At 50.4% G+C, this 21,786-nt stretch overlaps 1 protein-coding gene across 1 annotated transcript in view; it reads left to right on the top strand.

Moving 5' to 3' along the window:
• Nucleotides 1-21,786, top strand: part of CFAP77 (cilia and flagella associated protein 77) — a 149,834-nt gene that overhangs the window by 114,567 nt on the left and 13,481 nt on the right. Inside the window, exons 4-5 of the mRNA XM_073637853.1 lie at nucleotides 6,699-6,804; nucleotides 10,700-10,801. Coding sequence (XP_073493954.1) covers nucleotides 6,699-6,804; nucleotides 10,700-10,801 — 208 coding nt within the window. The remainder of the gene's footprint in view (nucleotides 1-6,698; nucleotides 6,805-10,699; nucleotides 10,802-21,786) is intronic.

Below are 21,786 nucleotides of genomic sequence, written 5' to 3'. Positions count from 1 at the left end.
AGATCCTTCACTCTTCCCCCTGTCTCCCATTCCTGGAAGAAAGGCTGAAACCATCCCTTGCAGGAGAATACCCACGGAGGAGCCCTCTCTTTCCAGAGGTTTGCCACGTTCACTTTTAAGAAGGTTCACTAGGAACACCACGGGGTTCACCATATTCAAACCCCCTAGTCTCCTCATGCGGTAAGTGACCTCCCGCTTGACTAGGTTCAGTCTGTTCCCCCATAACATCTGGAAGAACAGACTGTAGACCCGTGTCCAGAGAGGCTCTGGCAAGACACAGACGCTGCCCAGGTAGATTAGCAAGGGGAGCAGGAAAGCTTTGCACAGGCCAACCCTTTCCCTCAGGGTCAAAGACCAACCCCTCCATTGGTCCACTCTTTGGGCGACACCTTTGATTCTGCCTTCCCAGTTTTTCGTGGGGTAATCACCCTGGCCGAATTCGATACCCAGGACTTTGGCAGTTCTTGGGGTTCGGGGAGGGTGTCCGGAAGATCAAAACCGGGATCTCAGCCTCCCAGCCAGAGACTCTCACACTTATCCTGGTTGACCTTGGACCCGGATGCCTCCGAGTAGCGCTCCACTTCTGACATCACCGCCGCTGCCTCCTCTTGCGAAGAAACAAAGACGGTGACATCGTCCGCGTAGGCCACCACCCTCAGGATAGCCTCCCGCCCATCCGCACCCCAGCCAACGGTCCACAATCGATCCTTCTGAGGAAGGGATCGATCGCAAACGCGTAAAGCAAAGGGCTAAGAGGACAGCCCTGACGGACACCGGACCCTACCCCGAAAGGTCGTCCAATCCACCCATTCACCAGAGGGAAAGACTCAGCCCCTGCATACAAGGTCTTAAGCCAGTCCACAAACCCTCCAGGCAGACCATACCTCAAAAGAGTGGACCAGAGGTACTCGTGGTTAACCCGATCAAAGGCTTTTGCCTGATCCAGGGTCAGCAAGAACCCCTTCCAAAGGCCCGCCCTGCCTTTCTCCACGGCCGCTCGGACACCTAGAACAGCACTAAAAGTGCTACGGCCAGGAACGCAACAGTGCTGAACCTCTGAAAGGAGCCGGGGTGCAAACTTCACCAGCCTGTTGAAAAGTATCTTAGCCAAAATCTTCCTGTCCACATTGAGAAGTGCTATGGGACGCCAGTTCTCAATGCGTGACGGATCCTTACCCTTTGACAAAATGATGAAAGCTGACCTCCTTAATAATCTCGGCAGAGTGCCCGAGGAGAGACACTCGTTAAACACCTGAGTCAAGAGGGGGACCAAAGAGTCCCTAAAGGTCCTAAAGAACTCGGATGTTAAGCCATCCAGACCTGGCGACTTTTTGGGCCTAAGCCCATCGATCGCCAGTCTCACTTCCTCTTCTTTGATCGCTTCTGCCAAACCGCCCAGCGAGAGGTCAGCCCCTGGCTCAGGAACAGATTCAGCCAGGAAAACCGACATCCCGTCACGATCCAGCTCCCTCCTTCCCAAGAGGTGCGAGTGGTAGGAACTGACGACCTCCAAGATCCCTGATCTGGACCTTCTCAGGGACCCCGTACTGTCCACCAGCCCCGTCACTATCTTACTATTCACTGACATCTTACAGTTTCTGTAAGGGTCGGGCGAGCAGTACTTCCCGTAGTCCCTCTCGAAAACCAAAGATGCGTGCCTATCGTACTGACACCTCTTCAGCAAGGACTTCACTCTGGAGATCTCCTCGCGGCTACCTCCAGTCGAGACAAGATGCTCGAGTTTCCTCCTCAGGCTCTGATACAGGCGATCCCTGTTCAGGCTTCTGAGGTTCGAGAGCTGCCGGAAGAATCTCGCCACCCGATGTTTGAACATCTCCCACCACTCCGACTTAGTGTTACTTAGGCCCAGCAATGGTACCTGGCTCTGAAGGAATTCCTCAAAAGACCGTCTTACAGCTTCTTCCTCAAGGAGTGACGAATTCAGCTTCCAATAACCTCTTCCCATCCGAGGAGTCTCTGTAACGTTCAGAGAAAACATAATCAAACAGTGATCGGAGAACTCCACCTCCACAACCGACAACGGTGAAGAGACGGCCTCCTCCTTCAAATAAAACCTGTCTAGCCTAGACCTGCACTGACTACCTCTAAAAAAGGTGAATCCCGTGTCGCCCGGGTTGTGCCGGATGTGGACATCCACCAGGCGAGCCTCACTCACTATCCTGTTTAACGCGACGCAGTCATAAGCCAGCTGGTCTCCGGAACCTCCTCTATCACAGGATCTCGTGACGTTGTTGAAATCCCCTCCGAAGACCACCTGCCAACTCGAAAACAAAAAAGGTTTGATCTTCAGGAAGAGACATTTGTGGTCCCACTTGGACTGGGGACCGTAGATGTTAATGAGCCGAAGCTCTTGTCCCCCCATGGAGACATCTAGGATCAAGCATCTCCCCATTTCTAATTCGATCACTCGTCTGCATTCAACCGCTGCGGTCTTAAAAAGGACCGCCACCCCGCTATACGGCTTGGCCGCAAGAGACCAGTAGGAGGGTCCATGCCTCCACTCCCGCCTTGCTTTATGCAAGGTTGATATATCGGTCAACCTGCTCTCCTGCAAAAACAAAATGTCGGCATCAAGTTGGCCGAGAAAATGAAAGGCCGTGTACCTTGCCGCATCTGACTTTATGCTGAAAACGTTAATAGTTGCCAGCGTCAACGGGGTGGGTGCTGCCATCATGATTGACTGAATTAGATAGCCTTTTTCTTCCCACCACTGACAGTCCCAACCTCTTCCTCCGATAACGACGGGTTTTTAGTGCGCTTAAGACAAACAGACTCGTCCATTCTCTCCTTACATACATTCTTGCCCTTGTCTGGTGGTCCTGGGTTAGTCGTCCCCCCAGAGGGCTTTGTATTTGCCCCCTGAGAGGAAGACCCAGCCATCTCCTGAGCCCCAACCACCTTGTCCGCAACCTCCGGCCCCGGGTCCCCACTTCCCCCCTCCAGAGGGAGGTCCTGGAGAGCCCCGAACCGGTTGGAGAGATCCACCAGATGGGGGGCGGCTGAACCCTCCAATGGCGCCTGGATCACGGCCAGAGAGTCAGAGGGGTCGCACTCCAAAGAGGCAGTTCGAGACCTGGTCCCCCTCCTACCTCTGGCCGTTTTCCTGTTACCCTTTTTCTTTTTCTGTGACCACTCCCCCTCGCCCTCATCTAGACTGTCACCAGAAGAGGGTTCCTGGGAAGACGTGGCGTCCTCTCGCTCTTCCCTTTCAAGTCTCTTGACCTCACTCAATTCGCTGTCTTTAGGATCCTCAGCTGCAAGTGAAGTACCTGGGTCAGAGTTTAGGGACATTACTCCCTGCCCCCTATCCCCACGGCGCTGCTCCTGCCGCCTGATGTTGGATGGCGGCAACTTGCTCCTCACCGGATCCCTGCCCCCCCACCTCTGCTGGTCCCTTCACCGGCAAGATTGGTCCCGGCTTTCGCCTGTCCCGCACTCGCCGCTTTCAGGACCGCATTGGCGAAGGAACGCGGACAGCGGCTGAACGGGTGACCGAGGTCACCACACAAGTTACACCTAATCCTGCGACAGGCAGCAGCAAGATGACAGAGGTCCCCACACAGTGCGCATTTCTGGGTGGTACACTGTGCACTGAAGTGTGTGGGGCTACCGCACCTGTGACAGACCTTAGGCTGCCCCCGGTAGAAAATCAAGATCCTATCCCTCCCCAAAAAGGTTGAGGAGGGGATATGGGTAACAGTGTTTCCCGAAACCTTCAATTTCACCATGAAGGTCCAGGCCCCTGACCAGATGCCATGGTCATCCAGATTCTTTTCGGGAATATTGGTGACCTCTCCATATCGACTCACCCAGGTGGTAATGTCCATACAGGAAAGTGACTCGTTACTAGTCAAAACGGTCACTTTCCTGACTGAATCTTGGCGGGTTATTGCCAGGGGAAAGACCATGCCATTCGGGGCGACTCCGAGCCAGCTCATGGCGAGACCGGAAAAGCTCAAGGCCCTCCGGTCTCACGAAGCTGACATCGAAGTAGGAGGTCCCGTAGGGATGGATCAAGGCAAAGATGTCATATGCCGCAAAGCCCATCCCCAGCAGGAGCTCAACCACCTTCGACCTATCAGGACAGGCATCCTTGCTTACCCACTGGAGACGAACCACATTCCTACGGTTACTCCTCTGCCCCGTTGTCGGCAGAGACCAGACAGTCTCTGCCCCTCTATCTCGGAAGGCTGAAAGACCATGTCTCTCTATCCAGAAAGACAGATCAACCTCCCTCCCCTCTACAGTGATGGAGCTCTCCCCTCTCCTCAGGGCGTCCAGGAGCTGCTGTTGCAAGTCACCATCCCCAGGGCCACCAGACGAGGGCGCACTACTACCCCCAGCACTGACAGCTCCTGAATAGCTTTGGGCTGAAGCCCCAGCCAATGCTGGGGGGGCAGCGGGACCATCGCCTACTTCCCCCCCACCAACACCAATGCTGCTCCCACCATTCACTCCACTACTACTGCCACCATTCGCAGGACCCCCACTCCCATCATTCACTCCACTACTTCTCCCACCATTTGCTACACCATTACTCCCACCATTCATTCCACCACTACCCCCACCATTTGCTACACCACTACTCCCACCATTCATTCCACCATTAACCCCACCATTTGCTGTATCATCATTCACTGCACCACTACCCCCACCATTTGCTGCATCATCATTCACTGCACCACTACTTCCACCATTCCTACTACTCTCACCATCTGCTCCACCATTACTCCCACCATCTGCTCCACCATTACTCCCATCATTCACTGCACCACTACTTCCATTCCCTTTACTTGTCACCCCATTACCTCTGCTGTTCTCTGCACCTTCCACAGTCACCTCCATTCCTTCCTCCCTTGTGTCTGGTGTCTCTGCACTCACACGTGCTGGGCCGGGGGAGGGGAGCACTCCCAGAGACTCCTTTCCCTGCAGCACCACACCCGTTTTCTTTTGGTTGCTGCTGGCTTTCTGCAGGTCATCTCCTGGAGCGCCCCGCCCCCCTACTGCAGCATTTTGTTCCTTGTGCTGGGCAGACTGTTTGTTGGGCACCGCTGCCCGCCCTGCACCCACAGATTTTGGGGCCTTACTGTCCTTTTTGGGCGCTGGGGCACACTGCCCCCCTGTCGCAGCAGTGCGCCCAGTATTCTTGGCGGATGTTTTTTTCAAATCCCCCCCGGCCTCCCCGGCCCCGGTGATAACTGGCTTAGCCGCAGAGGGCAGGGAGGGAAACTCCACAGACTCCCTATGTCCGGCGCTGTGAGTACCTCCACAGCCTCGCCCCCTGCACTGTTCCCCGCACAGATGGCAGCATCGCCGGACGTCCTTCTCCTCTCCCCACCTTGCCTCTGGCTCGAGCCCACTGCAGAGCCCGTGCCTTTAGGTTTGGTGGGGTTTACACAGGAGGTGGCAGGCGCAACATCAGACATTGGTACATACTTGTAACTCACCACCTCCTGTGCGGCTCCTCCGGTCTTCTTCCTCCTCCTTTTTTTTCTCCTCCACTGGATCGTCCTCCCCGAAGGAAAACCGCGTCAGGTCCACTGGAGACTCCAGCAGTCGGATTTCCCTCAGCAGTCCTCCTTCCTCTTCCTCCCCCGACACTCCAGCCTCTGCTCTGGGAGTCCTCTGCCCTGCAGGGAGACCACTGGAACTCCGGCTCTGCCCCTCACTGGCTCCAGCAGCTGGGGCTCCAGTCACCTCTTCATCCTCCTCCTCTTCACTAAGGACGCCGGCTGGCGGTTCTCCTGAGGTGTTTAACCCCTTAATTTCTGAGACCCGCCGCTGGTTCTTAAACCTCTCCAGGAAGGGACCTGCGCTTTTCTCAATCCCCTCCCGGAGGAGCACTAACCTGACCACCTCGTCTCTGAGGGCTTTAAACCTCTGGGAGGTCACCGGTCTCTCCTTGTTGGATGCTCGGGTGTTCAGGATCCGGGCCTCCCGCAGCTCCTCTTTCAGCTGGGTTAGTGCTTTGCCGGCGTCCTCGTATTCTCGTAGCATGGCGACCACTCGGGAGGAGAAGGAACTTGTGGACTCGCTGGAGCTCATCTCTCCTCAGGATCTTGCTGGACTCTTGTTCTTGGGGCCTGGGGTGCCCCGGTTTCCCTCTCTTTGCGGGCGATGAACCGTCTCGGGGTTGGAGTAGGTGGGTATGTTTTTCTTCACCCTACCGGATCTCCTCACTCCCTCCTGGGCCGGTTGTTGTGGCTCCTTGTCCCCCGCCGGCATAGACCGGGGGATAGGAGGCTGGGAAGCCATGCCGGCCTCCCAGTAAGCCTGCCTCTCCCTGGGGAGAAGAGAGGCAGACTACGACCCTCCTCCTGGAAGTCCTGGAGCTCCACAGACAGCTGCTACTCTCAGCAGGGAGAAACTGATTGTGGGCACCTGTCCTACAGTCGCCTCCCCCAGTAATGGCTGATACCAGGGAGTAATAGATTGTACTCACCTGTCCTACAGTCACCTCCCCCCAGTAATGGCTGATAACAGGGAGTAATAGATTGTACTCACCTGTCCTACAGTCACCTCTCCCCAGTAATGGCTGATAACAGGGAACATTGAAAAAAACATCATGGCTCCTTGGTTATAAGTTGGGGTAACTGTCAGCCAGCGTCGTCCTCTTGCCTGTCGGCCTGCCCTCCGATTACGAGCTTCTTGGATCTGACTCCTTTCTTCTCTTTCAGGCCGTCCACACCCATCTACGACCTCATGGAGCACAAGTACCAGCGTCTTTGGCTGGAGCAGCAGCGACAGGCTAGTGAGGCCTTGCGCATCCTGTCTAAAGAGAAGGTAGGTGACCGCCCTGGAAGAAGCTGCTGTAGGAGGACTGGGGTCAGTGTCTACACTGGCAGCACAGCCTTGTAGTGAACATTACACATCATTACATTACCAATCTTATTTCTATACAGAGATCTGATGGCTTAAAGTTTTAGCATTAAAGCCTGAGGCTGCACTACTGAGACTCGGATGATAAATTGTGTCTAATCACCACTCACACCAATATGCACTCCGTCTCTAGCTTTACCGGTAGCATACGTGGTGATCTGGACGGTCCTTAGGATTATACAACTTGGTTATCGTTAGAATCTCAGTAGTGCAGCCTCAGGCCCTGGGCCTATATATTCAACTGCTCATTTCTTGGTCAAGAAGTAAGATATGAAGAAGCGGTATTCACATGTTTAATATACAATTAAAGGTCTCGTTCTGTGAGAAGTAAATATGTACAGACAGGCTTTAGTTTTTGGGAAAACGTATATCTCTTGATCTCCAGCCATCGCTCACTGGGGTCCTCCAGTCTAGGGGCCACATTGCCTATAGCTTTCAACTTTTGCTAAGAATGGAATCACAAAAGTGTGATACTCGGCAATGAATTGAACATCCCCTTTAAGCTCCCCTCCCCCGCCCTGACTCCTATTACATAATAACAGCATTGAGAGATATATTTTAGCTAAATTGGCATAATAAGTGTTAACCGGGATTAACGGTGTAGCGGTTAGGGGGTATAAAGACATTTTATGCCGGTCCGAGGCGTCGGGTAATATTTAAATAGCCCTTAAGAGCGGCCAATGACTGGTTTATATGGTAATGGCAGGAATAAGAGGCCACTAATGGGGTAATAAGCGATGGCTGTGGGAGTTTACGGCATCTGCATATGATGCTTTATGGTTTAAGTGCAGGGAGGCTCGGCTTGTCTAATTAGCAGCGAATTTACTGCTGCCCTGTCATTAGATTATATACAGCACAGGAGAGTGGGGGGCATTATTTAATATGACAAGTAGTGGGTTGTGTATGGAGCAGGGGAAGGGGGCAGACCCTCTAATGTAAGACCTCCGACCGCTAATATGGAGACAGCAAGATCACCAGTCACTGAAGAGCCTAAAATAGCCAAAGCCAACATAGCAAACCTATATCTCCACAACCTAGAACAGTGATAATATATACCTGTATCCAGAGTTGCCTTCTGTATTATACTCCAGAGCTGCACTCACTATTCTGCTGGTGCAGTCACTGTGTACATACATTACATTACTTATCCTGTACTGATCCTGAGTTACATCCTCTATTATACTCCAGAGCTGCACTCACTATTCTGCTGGTGCAGTCACTGTGTATATACATTACTGATCCTGTACTGATCCTGAGTTACATCCTGTATTATACTCCAGAGCTGCACTCACTATTCTGCTGGTGCAGTCACTGTGTACATACATTACATTATTTATCCTGTACTGATCCTGAGTTACATCCTGTATTATACTCCAGAGCTGCACTCACTATTCTGCTGGTGCAGTCACTGTGTATATACATTACATTACTGATCCTGTACTGATCCTGAGTTACATCCTCTATTATACTCCAGAGCTGCACTCACTATTCTGCTGGTGCAGTCACTGTGTATATACATTACTGATCCTGTACTGATCCTGAGTTACATCCTCTATTATACTCCAGAGCTGCACTCACTATTCTGCTGGTGCAGTCACTGTGTACATATATTACATTACTTATCCTGTACTGATCCTGAGTTACATCCTGTATTATACTCCAGAGCTGCACTCACTATTCTGCTGGTGCAGTCACTGTGTATATACATTACATTACTGATCCTGTACTGATCCTGAGTTACATCCTGTATTATACTCCAGAGCTGCACTCACTATTCTGCTGGTGCAGTCACTGTGTACATACATTACATTACTTATACTGTAATGATCCTGAATCACCTCCTGTATTATACTCCAGAGCTGCACTCACTATTCTGCTGGTGCAATCACTGTGTACATACATTACATTACTTAACCTGTACTGATCCTGAGTTACATCCTGTATTATACTCCAGAGCTGCACTCACTATTCTGCTGGTGCAGTCACTGTGTACATATATTACATTACTTATCCTGTACTGATCCTGAGTTACCTCCTGTATTATACTCCAGAGCTGCACTCACTATTCTGCTGGTGCAGTCACTGTGTACATACATTACATTACTTATCCTGTACTGATCCTGAGTTACATCCTGTATTATACTCCAGAGCTGCACTCACTATTCTGCTGGTGCAGTCACTGTGTACATACATTACATTACTGATCCTGAGTTACATCCTGTATTATACCCCAGAGCTGCACTCACTATTCTAATGGTGCAGTCACTGTGTACATACATTACTTAACCTGTACTGATCCTGAGTTACCTCCTGTATTATACTCCAGAGCTGCACTCACTATTCTGCTGATGCAGTCACTGTGTACATACATTACATTACTTATCCTGTACTGATCCTGAGTTACATCCTGTATTATACTCCAGAGCTGCACTCACTATTCTGCTGGTGCAGTCACTGTGTATATACATTACTGATCCTGTACTGATCCTGAGTTACATCCAGTATTATACTCCAGAGCTGCACTCACTATTCTGCTGGTACAGTCACTGTGTACATACATTACATTACTTATCCTGCATTGATCCTGAGTTACATCCTGTATTATACTCCAGAGCTGCACTCACTATTCTGCTGGTGCAGTCACTGTGTACATACATTACATTACTTATCCTGCATTGATCCTGAGTTACATCCTGTATTATACTCCAGAGCTGCACTCACTATTCTGCTGGTGCAGTCACTGTGTACATACATTACATTACTTATCCTGCATTGATCCTATGTACACAGTGACTGCACCAGCAGAATAGTGAGTGCAGCTCTGGAGTATAATACAGGATGTAACTCAGGATCAATGCAGGATAAGTAATGTAATGTATGTACACAGTGACTGCACCAGCAGAATAGTGAGTGCAGCTCTGGAGTATAATACTGGATGTAACTCAGGATCAGTACAGGATCAGTAATGTATATACACAGTGACTGCACCAGCAGAATAGTGAGTGCAGCTCTGGAGTATAATACAGGATGTAACTCAGGATCAGTACAGGATAAGTAATGTAATGTATGTACACAGTGACTGCATCAGCAGAATAGTGAGTGCAGCTCTGGAGTATAATACAGGAGGTAACTCAGGATCAGTACAGGTTAAGTAATGTATGTACACAGTGACTGCACCAGCAGAATAGTGAGTGCAGCTCTGGAGTATAATACAGGAGGTAACTCAGGATCAGTACAGGATAAGTAATGTAATATATGTACACAGTGACTGCACCAGCAGAATAGTGAGTGCAGCTCTGGAGTATAATACAGGATGTAACTCAGGATCAATGCAGGATAAGTAATGTAATGTATGTACACAGTGACTGCACCAGCAGAATAGTGAGTGCAGCTCTGGAGTATAATACTGGATGTAACTCAGGATCAGTACAGGATCAGTAATGTATATACACAGTGACTGCACCAGCAAAATAGTGAGTGCAGCTCTGGGGTATAACGTTGGATTTACACTATGAGTATTGTATTTCTGTGATTGGTGGAGCGCTGGTCTCTGGTGACTAATGTGCAAGATGCAGAGAACGTCCCTTGGGAGACGAGATAATGGTAGAGATTGTGGTAGTTTTGGGGAATTGTTCTTTATGCCGTTCTCCTCTATGCTGCGGTATATCTGTGATTGTGAACACTGGGGCGTACATGCCCGGGCAGTGACACGTGGCAGTAAAGCTGGGTGCTGTGGCTATGGGTCACATTGGCACCCAGGAATCTCCTCCTGACCTCTGACCTCCTATCTCATCCTCAGATCCAGCAGCGGAAGGTTCAGGACACGAGAACCACATTGCTCAGAAGGTACCAGCCCCCTACGGACCCCACTCCTCTCTGGAAGCTGCCTCGGTTTGAAAAGGTTTGTAGAAATTTTCCGTTTTCAGCAGAATGTGTCTCGTTTTGTTCTAGTTCTGTAGTCTCATGCCCTCTGCTTGCTGTCACTGAATGAGAACGTCCCTGGCTGTACACCTAGAGGCTGGAAAGCTGCACTGATACAGTGTGAGAAGCTCCGTGCCCTTGCTCCTTTCACCTCCTGTACGGCCGATCCTCACGTCAGTGAGACTCGTACTCCATCAGTGAAATCTGCTTGTCTGTAGCAGCCAGGATCAAGCTGACAGACACGACACCTTCCGAGCGGCTGCCCATAAACCCGAGCTGTCATCTATCCCGCGAGGTTTTCCTGCCGCTTCCCTTCATGACAGGGCTGACACTGACAGCCCTGTCCTGTCATGATAAAGGAGGCTTCCGCTGCCGGGAACCTTCTTCCACCTTGATCCGCTCCATTACCATATGTCAGCGATCATTTATGTGCCCCTGAGATGCCGCCACCGCTGCGGCTTCTGCTCCTAACAGAGGCCGACAGATTGAGGGAGTCTGCGGGGGGGCAAATGTCAGCGCCAGTGATCCTCACCCTTCACCTCTACATCTATGCATCACTGTGATGCATGTGTCTGCCAGGCGGGCACAGAGACGGCCATTCACACAGAGGACGGGTACAGAGACGGCCATTCACACAGAGGAAGAGCTCGCCAGCCCTCCATATGTAACGATCATGAAAAGTTGTGCTGCAGCCTAATAGACTTGGTGACAATTCCTCATTCTCAAGATCTCTGCTTGCTGTTAGTGAATAGAGACAAACAGCTTTATTTTCAAAGATTGCAAACGTATTTAGAGTTTCCATTCACTGACGGCAATCAATGATTGAATATAGTGGGAATTTAATCTAAACTGCAAATTGGCTCATGACACCTTCCCCTTTAAGGGGGCCCTTTTCTATGTCCCTGATCACTTGCCCCACCGCCCTATAAGATTCCACTTTCCATACAGTGCGTGGATCAGGGCTGCATGGTGTAACCCCTGGTACCACTACATACACTTGTGCGCATGTCACTGGATCTCTGTTTTGGATGGGGTTGCCCTTTAATTTGAATGTTTGGGGGGTGGAGAGGATGGCGCAGCCGATGTCAGGGCGTAGGAAGAGTTATTATCAACTTTGTGCCATTCGCTTCCTCTAAATGTCCCTGTGAGATTCTGCGCCTCCTGGTGAAAAAGTCTCGAAAGTCACAAATAATCAGACATGAGAATAACACAGGCCCCATACACTGTGGCGGTGTAACCCAATGCAGCTGCTCATTGGCTCCCTACGTTCTTTGGTGCTCCCTGGAATTTGTGTTGCATCTGGGAAAAGTTCTACTGCTAATAATGAGTGTACATTTATAGTGCACATTGTGGCAAGTTGGATGATGCCCAGTAATTAGTACCGCCATATACCACCTAGTAATACATCCATATACAATGGGGAAAATAAGTATCTGATACACTGACGATTTTGCAAGTTTTCCCACCTACAAAGAATGGAGATCTGTAATTTTTATCGTAGGTACACTTCAACTGTGAGAGACAGAATCTAAAAAAAAATCCAGTAAGTCACATTGTATGATTTTTATATAATTAAATTGCATTTTATTGCATGAAATAAGTATTTGATCACCTACCAACCAGAAAGAATTCTGTCTCTCACAGACCTGTTAGTTTTTCTTTAAGAAGCCCTCCTACTCTGCACTCATTACCTGTATTAATTGCACCTGTTTGAACTTGTTACCTGTATAAAAGACACCTGTCCACACACTCAATCAATCACACTCCAACCTCTCGACCATGGCCAAGACCAAAGAGCTATCTAAGGACACCAGGGACAAAATTGTAGACCTGCACAAGGCTGGGATGGGCAACAGGACTAGAGGCAAGCAGCTTGGTGAGAAGGCAACAACTGTTGGCGCAATTGTTAGAAAAGTGAAGAAACACAAGATGACCATGAATCTTCCTTGGTCTGGGGCTCCATGCAAGATCTCGCCTCGTGGGGTAAGGATGATTCTGGGAAAGGTCAGGAATCAGCCCAGAACTACACAGGAGGACCTGGTCAATGACCAGAATAGAGCTGGAACCACAGTCTTAAACATTACCATTAGTAACACACTACGCCATCATGGATTAAAATCCTGCAGGGCAAACAAGGTCTCCCTGCTCACACCAGCACATGTCCAGGGCCATTTGAAGTTTGCCAATAACCATCTGAATGATCCAGAAGAGGCATGGGAGAAGGTCATGTGGTCAGATGAGACCAAAATAGAATTTTTTGGTATCCACTTCCACTCCCCGTGTTTGGAGGAAGAAGAAGGATGAGTACAACCCCAAGAACACCATCCCAACCGTGAACCATGGTGGGGGAAACATCATACTTTGGGGGTGCTTTTCTGCAAAGGGGACAGGACGACTGCACCGTATTGAAGGGAGGATGGATGGAATCATGTATCGTGAGATTTTGGCCAACAACCTCCTTCCCTCAGTAAGAGCATTGAAGATGCGCCGTGGCTGGGTTTTCCAGCATGACAATGACCTGAAACACACAGCCAGGGCAACTAAGGAGTGGCTCCGTAAGAAGCATTTCAAGGTCTTGGAGTGACCTAGCCAGTCTCCACACCTGAACCCAATAGAAAATCTTTGGAGGGAGCTGAAACTCAATGCTGCCCAGCGACAGCCCCGTAACCTGAAAGATCGGGAGAAGATCTGTATGGAGGAGTCAAAATCCCTGCTGCAGTGTGTGCAAACCTGGTGAAGAACTACAGGAAACGTCTGACCTCTGTAACTGCAAACAAAGGTTTCTGGACCAAATATTAAGTTTTGCTTTTCTGTTGTATCAAATACTTATTTAATGCAATAAAATGCAAATTAATGATGTAAAAATCATACAAAGTGATTTTTGGGGAATTTTTTTTAAGATTCTGTCTCTCACAGGTGAAGTGTAACTACGATAAAAATTACAGACCTCTCTATTCTTTGTAGATGGGAAAACCTGCAAAATCAGCAGTGTATCAAATACTTTTTCCCCACTGTAGCTCTCAGTAATATGAGTACCGTCATATACCACCCAATAATACAGCCATATAGCTCTCAGTAGTATCAGTACTGCCATATACCGCCCAGCAACATTAATACCGCTATATACCACCCAATGATAAAGCCATATAGCTCTCACGTAATGAGTACTGCCATATACCACCCAGTATTACAGCCACACACCGCCCAGCAATATTAGTACTGCTATATACCACCCAATAATACAGCCATATATCTCTCAATAATGAGTTTTGCCATATACCACTAAATATTAGTCATACATCATCCAGTAATCTTAGCACCGCCATATACCACACAATAATACAGCCATAAGGTGCCAAATAATACCAGTCATATAGCTACAAATAATAACATGGCCATATAGCGCTCAATAACATTACAGCCAAATAGTGGCTAATAATAAAGCCATGTAGGTCCTAATAATAAAAGTACAGCTATTTAGCATGCAATATTAATACAGCCATAACGCCAGCTAGCAATACCTCCATGTAGTCCCCAAGAATAATACAGCAATATAGTGCTCAGTAATTGCACAACTATATAGCACCAACTACCAATACAGCCATATAGTGCCAATATTAATACAGCCTTAAGCTCCTAATTACTGTACTGCCATATAGCGTTCAGCATTTGTACAACAATGTAGCACTCAGTAATAATAGTATAGCCATATAATGCTCAGTAACAGTAGTGATATAGCGCCCAGTATTAATACGGCTTAAATAGCTTTGCCAACCAGAACTGTCTCTCTGCAGCAGTCTTTCTGTAAGGCCACGGCCCCACTATCAGTATTTGGTCAGTATTCAGTCAGTATTTTTTCTCAGGAGTGGGAGCCAAAACCAGGTGAGGAACAATCAGAGAAAAGGTAGAATAGAAACAAGTCACCAATTCTGCATTTATCACCCACTCCTGGTTTTGTCTCCCACTCCTGAGAAAAAAAGCTGACCGAATACTGACCAAATACTGATAGTGGGGCCGTGGCCTAAGTTTGGGCCCCAAGTATTGCAGTGGCGCCCTCTAAAGATCAAGGTACACAGGTCACTTGCCCCCCAGACCCTCCCTGCTGTGGAGACTTTACATACAGTAGAGTCGTCCTTCACAGGAGCCCTTATAGACGGCTGCCACAGAGGCAGTGATAATAAGTGTATAGATCACCATATATCCGTTCATCCTGTGCTTCCTGGTTCCTGAAATGCAGACGACTACTAAAATGCACGCACACAAGGTGGAACAGGCACCACTCTCATCTATGGGAGTGCCATAGAAGTGAATGGAGCGAGCAGCTGTGAGATGGAGAAACATCCTCGGGGTGGGCGCTCATCCTGCCTCCAGGACCCCGCTCCTATCCCACGTGAGCAGATGGAAATTACCCACTGGCAATACCAGCCACAACCACAGACAAGAGCAGCGCTATTTCTGGAAATATAACAAACCCCTTTGTAACGGGTCTGGGAGGCGGAACCCCTGAGCTACTATACAAGGGGGCGGTCCTTGTAAGGGAGCGGGTGGCGACCAGGGAAGACGGGCAGGAAGTCACAGCAGGTGACCGGGACAGTCTCTGAGTGAACGGGCTGGAGGTCACGGCAAGTGACCGGGGCAGTCTCTGGAAGAACGGGCAGATGGTCACGGCAAGTGACCGGGGCAGTCTCTGAATGAACGGGCAGATGGTCACGGCAAGTGACCGGGGCAGTCTCTGAGTAAAGGGTTGGTACGACCTGTGGCGGCTGATGGTAGACTTGAGCTCCCAGGTGAGCAGGCGAGAGTCTCTGAATGAACGGGTGGTCACAGCATGTGACGGCAGAGCCTCCAGGAAGACCGACAGACAGGCGGCAGATGAGCGCTCCCAGGTGAGCGGGCAGAAGTCTCTGGACAGGCGGGTGGTCACAGCACGTGACGGCAGAGCCTCCAGGTAGGCTAGCAGACAGGCAGCAGATGAGCGCTCCCAGGTGAGCGGGCAGGAGTCACTGGACAGGCAGGTGGTCACAGCACGTGACGGCGGAGCCTCCAGGTAGGCTAGCAAGCAGGTAGCAGATGTGTGCTCCCAGGTGAGCAGGCAAGCTGGTCCATAGACAGACTGACAGGAGTTGGAAGGCAGACCGTCGGACCTCAGGCAAGCAGGCAGGTGGCTGGAGTGCGCTCCCAGGTGAGCGGACAGGCTGGTCCTTAGACAGACTGACAGGAGTAGTAAGGCAGACCGTCGGACCTCAGACTAGCAGGCAGGTAGCAGATAATCAGGCAGGAATAAGACAGCAAGCTGGCAGGAATCTGGCAGGTATCTGGCAGGTAACTGGCAACGGGACCTGAGGGCTGAAGCAGAGTAGTGAACAGTGCAACAACATTGCTCGGGCACCTCCATTTTGGAGGAGGTGCCTTATATATGGTGAAGTCCTCCGGCCATTGGCCGGGGACTCCTTAGGACGGCGCGCGCGGCCCCTTTAAGAGGGAGGGAGAGCGCGCGCGCCCTAAGCACAGTGGCCGGGAAGGAGCGCGCGCTGCCAGCAGAGCGGGAGGAGGACGCCGGGCACGGAGCAGAGAGGTGAGGGGAACAGCGTCCCTGCCTAGCAGAGGGCAGGGACGCCGGCGCTACAGTACCCCCCCCTTTAGGCCCCCCCTTTTTTAGGCCAGACAGAAATTTAGCTAGGATAAGAGGGGCATGGATGTTCTCCCGGGGCTCCCACGTTCTCTCCTCAGGACCAAACCCCTTCCAATCTACTAGAAAAAAGGTCTTTCCTCTTACCCTTTTGGTGGCAAGAATGTTCTCTACCTCAAACTCGTCCTCAGCAGAAACCGGAGCAGGAGGCGTACCTGTAGACTTGGAAAAAGAGTTAAGTACCACAGGTTTGAGGAGAGATACATGGAAGGAGTTAGGGATCCGTAAGTTGGCCGGGAGTTTCAATTTATAGGCCACCGGGTTGATCTGACTGATGACCTCCAGAGGACCGATGAACCGAGGCCCTAACTTGTAAGAAGGTATCTTGAGTCGGACATATTTAGATGAGAGCCAGACTTTATCTCCAGGATGAAATTGTGGAGGATCCAGGCGTTTTTTGTCAGCGTGTCTTTTCATCCGTTCGGACAACTGAAGGAGTGCGGATCGGGTACTCTCCCAAATGGAGGAAAATTTGCTAACGAGAGATTCCGCAGCCGGGTTGTCCACAGAGGTGGAGACAGGAAAAGGAATCCGAGGATGCTGACCGAAGACTACAAAAAACGGGGATTTGGAGGAGGATTCGCTCTCGTGATTGTTATAAGAGAACTCGGCCCATGGTAGGAGATCCACCCAGTCTGAATGATGGGCATTAACCAAGTGCCGGAGGTAACTGGTCAGGTTCTGATTGATCCGCTCCACTTGACCATTGGACTGTCGGTGGTAAGCGGAAGAGAAGTCCAGGGTGACGTCTAGCAGTTTACAAGTGGCTCTCCAGAAACGTGAGGTGAACTGTACCCCACGATCCGACACGATGTGGAGGGGCAGGCCATGAAGACGGAAGATGTGGCGGATAAAGTCTTTAGCCAGCCCGGGTGCAGACGGGAGGGCTGGCAGGGGAATAAAGTGAGCCATCTTGGAAAAGCGATCAGCGACCACCCAAATGACCGTACAACCGGCAGAGACGGGGAGATCAGTTATGAAGTCCATAGCAATATGCTGCCAGGGGGCAGCAGGCACAGGAAGCGGAAGGAGGCGACCGGCTGGCAGGTGTCTCGGGACTTTGTTGCGGGCGCAGGACACACAGGCAGAAACAAAGTCTATTACGTCCTTGTGCAGGGTAGGCCACCAGTAGTGCCGGGCAATAAGCTGGAGGGTCTTTTTCTGACCGGCGTGGCCAGCTAGTTTAGACGAATGGCCCCAGTGTAGGATCTTCTTCCGATCAGGTACTGAAACAAACGTCTTACCGGGAGGGAGACGATTTAGACTCACGGGAGCCACCTGCATTACTCTGGCGGGATCGATGATATGTTTAGGTTCTTCCTCGAGATCGGACACCAGAAAGGATCGGGACAAGGCGTCTGCTTTGACGTTTTTGTCAGCCGGGCGAAAATGAAGAACAAAATCAAAGCGAGCAAAAAACAAGGACCACCGGGCTTGGCGCGGGTTAAGTCTCTGGGCATGCTGGAGGTAAGCCAAGTTCTTGTGGTCAGTGTAAATTATTACCGGGTGAAGAGCCCCCTCGAGTAGGTAACACCACTCCTCCAACGCCAGCTTGATGGCCAATAACTCTCGGTCTCCTATGGAATAGTTGCGCTCAGAAGAGGAGAAGAGTTTGGAGAAGAAGCCACAAGTTACCATTCTCCCGGAAGATGATTTTTGAGTAAGTACCGCTCCGGCTCCAGAGGAGGAGGCGTCAACTTCCAGGAAGAACTGCTTGTTGCCGTCCGGGCGATGCAGCACCGGGGCGGAAGAGAAGGCCTGTTTTAGGGAAAGAAAGGCCTCCTCTGCTTCGGGCGGCCACTCTTTGGTATTAGTACCCTTACGGGTGAGCGCGGAAATTGGGGCAGTCCGGGAAGAGAAGTGTGGTATGAAGAGGCGGTAGTAGTTAGCGAAGCCCAGGAATCGCTGAATGGCCTTCAACCCCTCCGGTCGAGGCCATTTCTCGATGGCAGACAGTTTCTCTGGATCCATTCGTAGGCCGGTCTGAGAAATAATGTAGCCCAAAAACGGAAGCGAGGTCTGCTCAAAGAGGCACTTCTCGTATTTAGCGAAGAGGTGATTCTGCCTGAGCCTGAGCAGGACCTGACGAACGTCCCTCCGGTGAGTCTGGAGATCCGGAGAGAAGACCAAGATGTCGTCCAGGTACACCACTACGCAGGAGTAGAGAAGGTCCCGGAAGATGTCATTGACCAACTCTTGAAAGACGGCAGGAGCGTTACAGAGACCAAAGGGCATTACCAGATATTCATAGTGGCCGTCCCGGGTGTTGAATGCCGTCTTCCATTCATCCCCCTGACAGATACGGACCAGGTTGTACGCCCCACGGAGGTCCAGTTTGGTGAAGATTCTAGCCCCCCTCAGACGATCAAATAACTCCGGAATAAGCGGAAGGGGGTACTTATTCTTCACCGTGATCTGGTTAAGGCCTCTATAGTCTATACAGGGACGGAGAGAGCCGTCCTTCTTTTTGACGAAAAAGAAGCCTGCTCCCGCCGGGGAGGTAGATTTCCGGATGAATCCCCTGGCCAGATTCTCCTCAATATATTCGGACATCGACCGGGTCTCAGCAGCGGATAATGGATAAATACGCCCACGGGGAGGAGTAGTACCAGGTAACAGGTCGATAGGGCAGTCGTATGGTCTATGAGGGGGTAGTGTCTCTGCTTCCTTTTCATTAAAGACATCAGCATAAGACCAATAAGGAATCGGAAGTCCAGGTAGATTAGCTGGGGTAGGAGAAGGACGGACGGGATGGACGGGAACCAGACAGGTCTTATGGCAGTCCTGTCCCCAGCGAAGGACTTCTCCGGTCTGCCAGTCAAGCACGGGTGCATGTCTCTGGAGCCAAGGTAGGCCTAGCAAGAGGGCGTGGGAGAGTCCAGGCAGAACATGAAAGGAGATACTCTCAGAATGCAGCATTCCCGCCTGCAGAGTAATGGATTCGGTGATGAGTTGGATGGGGCGTGGTAAGAGACCCCCATCCACGGCAGCAACAGACAAGGGTACAGCCAGAGGTTTGGTGGGGATGCGGTATTTCTCTACCAGGGACTGTGAAATAAGATTCCCGGCTGCTCCAGAGTCAAGTTGGGCTAGTTCGAAATAACGGTTCTTCCCGCAGACGATTGAGACTGACAACAGCAGAGATGGAGAGGATTTATTCTTGTCTAGGTCGACCTCTCTGAGTGAACCTAGACACAGGCGTTTCCCGACCTCTCCGGGCAGGTACGGATCCGGTGCTCCTTACTGCCACAGTAGAAGCAGCTCCCCTCGGCACGGCGTAAGTCCTGACGAGTTTTGACCATCTTGGTCTGGTCGACCTGCATAGGCTCAGGAGAGTGTACCTGGGTAGAGACGGAGGGAGTGACGGGTTTCTGAAAAGTAGGAGCTAGACGTGGTAACCTCCTCTCACGGGTGACCTCTTTGGCACGCTCCTGGAACCGTAGGTCAATCCGGGTGGCAAGAGTTATTAGGTCATCGAGAGTGGTAGGGATGTCCCGACCGGCAAGTTCATCTTGTTATGTTCTGCTACCAAAGCTAAGGAAAGAGAGGAGATCTGTCCCTACTATAAGACTCAGCTGAATCCCTACGATGTAACAGGGAACCTGATCCTGCGATCAGACCTGCTAAAGTCCTAATCTAGTCTGTACGGAGACCTATAGATTTGGGGAGGGAATCCCTACAAGTACTAAGGACTGGGAGGAATATGGGACACCTCCTAACAGAAAAAGTAGCAGACAGACGAACAAACAAAATAGATAGAACATAGAGGTCCGTAGACCAAGCAAACTAACAGAGTTAGATACAGAGCACAGGCTAGCTAGAAAGTAGATATACAATGAAGTCCAGCAAAGCCAGAAGGGCGGAGCAGGATTAAATAGGCCAACAAGGTCATGTGACCAGCAAAGGAAAAAAAACCTAACAGCAAGGTTCTAACAGTACCCCCCCTTCTAAGAGGATCCTCCGGATCCCCTAGGACCAGGCTTATCAGGAAATCTCCTGTGAAACGCTCTGATAAGTCTGGACGCGGAAACATCATCTGACCTCACCCAAGAGTTATCCTCGGGTCCGAAACCTTTCCAGGCCACAAGATACTGCAAACTACCTCTATACCGTCTAGAGTCAAGGATGCGAGAAATTTCATATTCCCCGTCCTCCACCACCGGAGGAACAGAGGCAGAGGCGTCACCATCCGACACAACAGCTTTTTTTAACAGAGAGACATGAAAGACCGGATTAATTCTCCAGGAGGTAGGAACCTCCAACCTAACAGCAGATTGGTTGACAACCTGAAGCACCTTAAAGGGCCCTACAAACTTGGGACCCAATTTCTTAGAAGGAATCCTCAACCGCAGATTCCTAGAGGACAACCAAACCATGTCACCAACAGCGAACAAAACCTCCTGTCGTTTCCTATCAAAGTAGTCTTTAGATTTTCTGTTGGCCTCCTGAAGATTACCACGCACATCCGTCCAAACTCTTTCCAAATCACCGGAAAAATTCTCCTCCTCAGGCACGGCAGATCCCAATTTGGAGAACGACCCAAACGACGGATGTCTCCCAGAACAACAAAAAAAAGGCGAACAACCAGCAGAAGAAGATGTATGATTGTTCAGAGCAAATTCGGCAAGTGGCAGAAACTCAGACCACCCCTCTTGATTGTCTGCCACAAAACAACGCAAGAACTGCTCAACATCCTGGTTTTTCCTTTCTGTCTGGCCATTAGATTCAGGATGATATCCGGACGAAAACGACAAATGAATTCCCAACCTGTCACAAAAGGCACGCCAAAAACGAGCCACGAACTGAGGACCCCTATCAGAAACAATGTCAGTAGGAACGCCATGAAGTCTGACAATTTCCTTGACAAAGGCCTTAGCGAGAGTTTTAGCGCAGGGCAGTTTGACGAAGGGAACCAAGTGACACATCTTGCTAAAACGGTCCACGACCACCCAGATGACAGTAAAACCCTCAGAGGGGGGAAGGTCAGTTATAAAGTCCATAGCCAAATGTGTCCAAGGAGCACTGGGGACCTCCAAAGGACAAAGCAACCCCGCAGCAGGAGTATGTGAGGACTTAGATCTAGCACATATAGTACATTGGCGCACCCACTTAATGACTTCCTTCTGCCATCCAGGCCACCAAAAACTGCGACCCACCAGTCTCTTGGTCTCAGAGATTCCGGGATGACCTGCCAACCGAGATTCGTGACACTCAACAAACAAATCTCTCCTAAAGGTCCCAGGCACAAACAACCTCCCATGAGGAGTGTTAGATGG

The sequence above is a fragment of the Phyllobates terribilis genome, unplaced genomic scaffold, assembly GCF_046119375.1.
Source record: "Phyllobates terribilis strain yellow unplaced genomic scaffold, ASM4611937v1 Scaffold_7__3_contigs__length_470593459, whole genome shotgun sequence".
NCBI classification, from domain to species: Eukaryota; Metazoa; Chordata; class Amphibia; order Anura; family Dendrobatidae; genus Phyllobates; species Phyllobates terribilis.
Note: the sequence above shows the minus strand (reverse complement) of the source record. Positions and strands in the feature narration are given on the sequence as shown.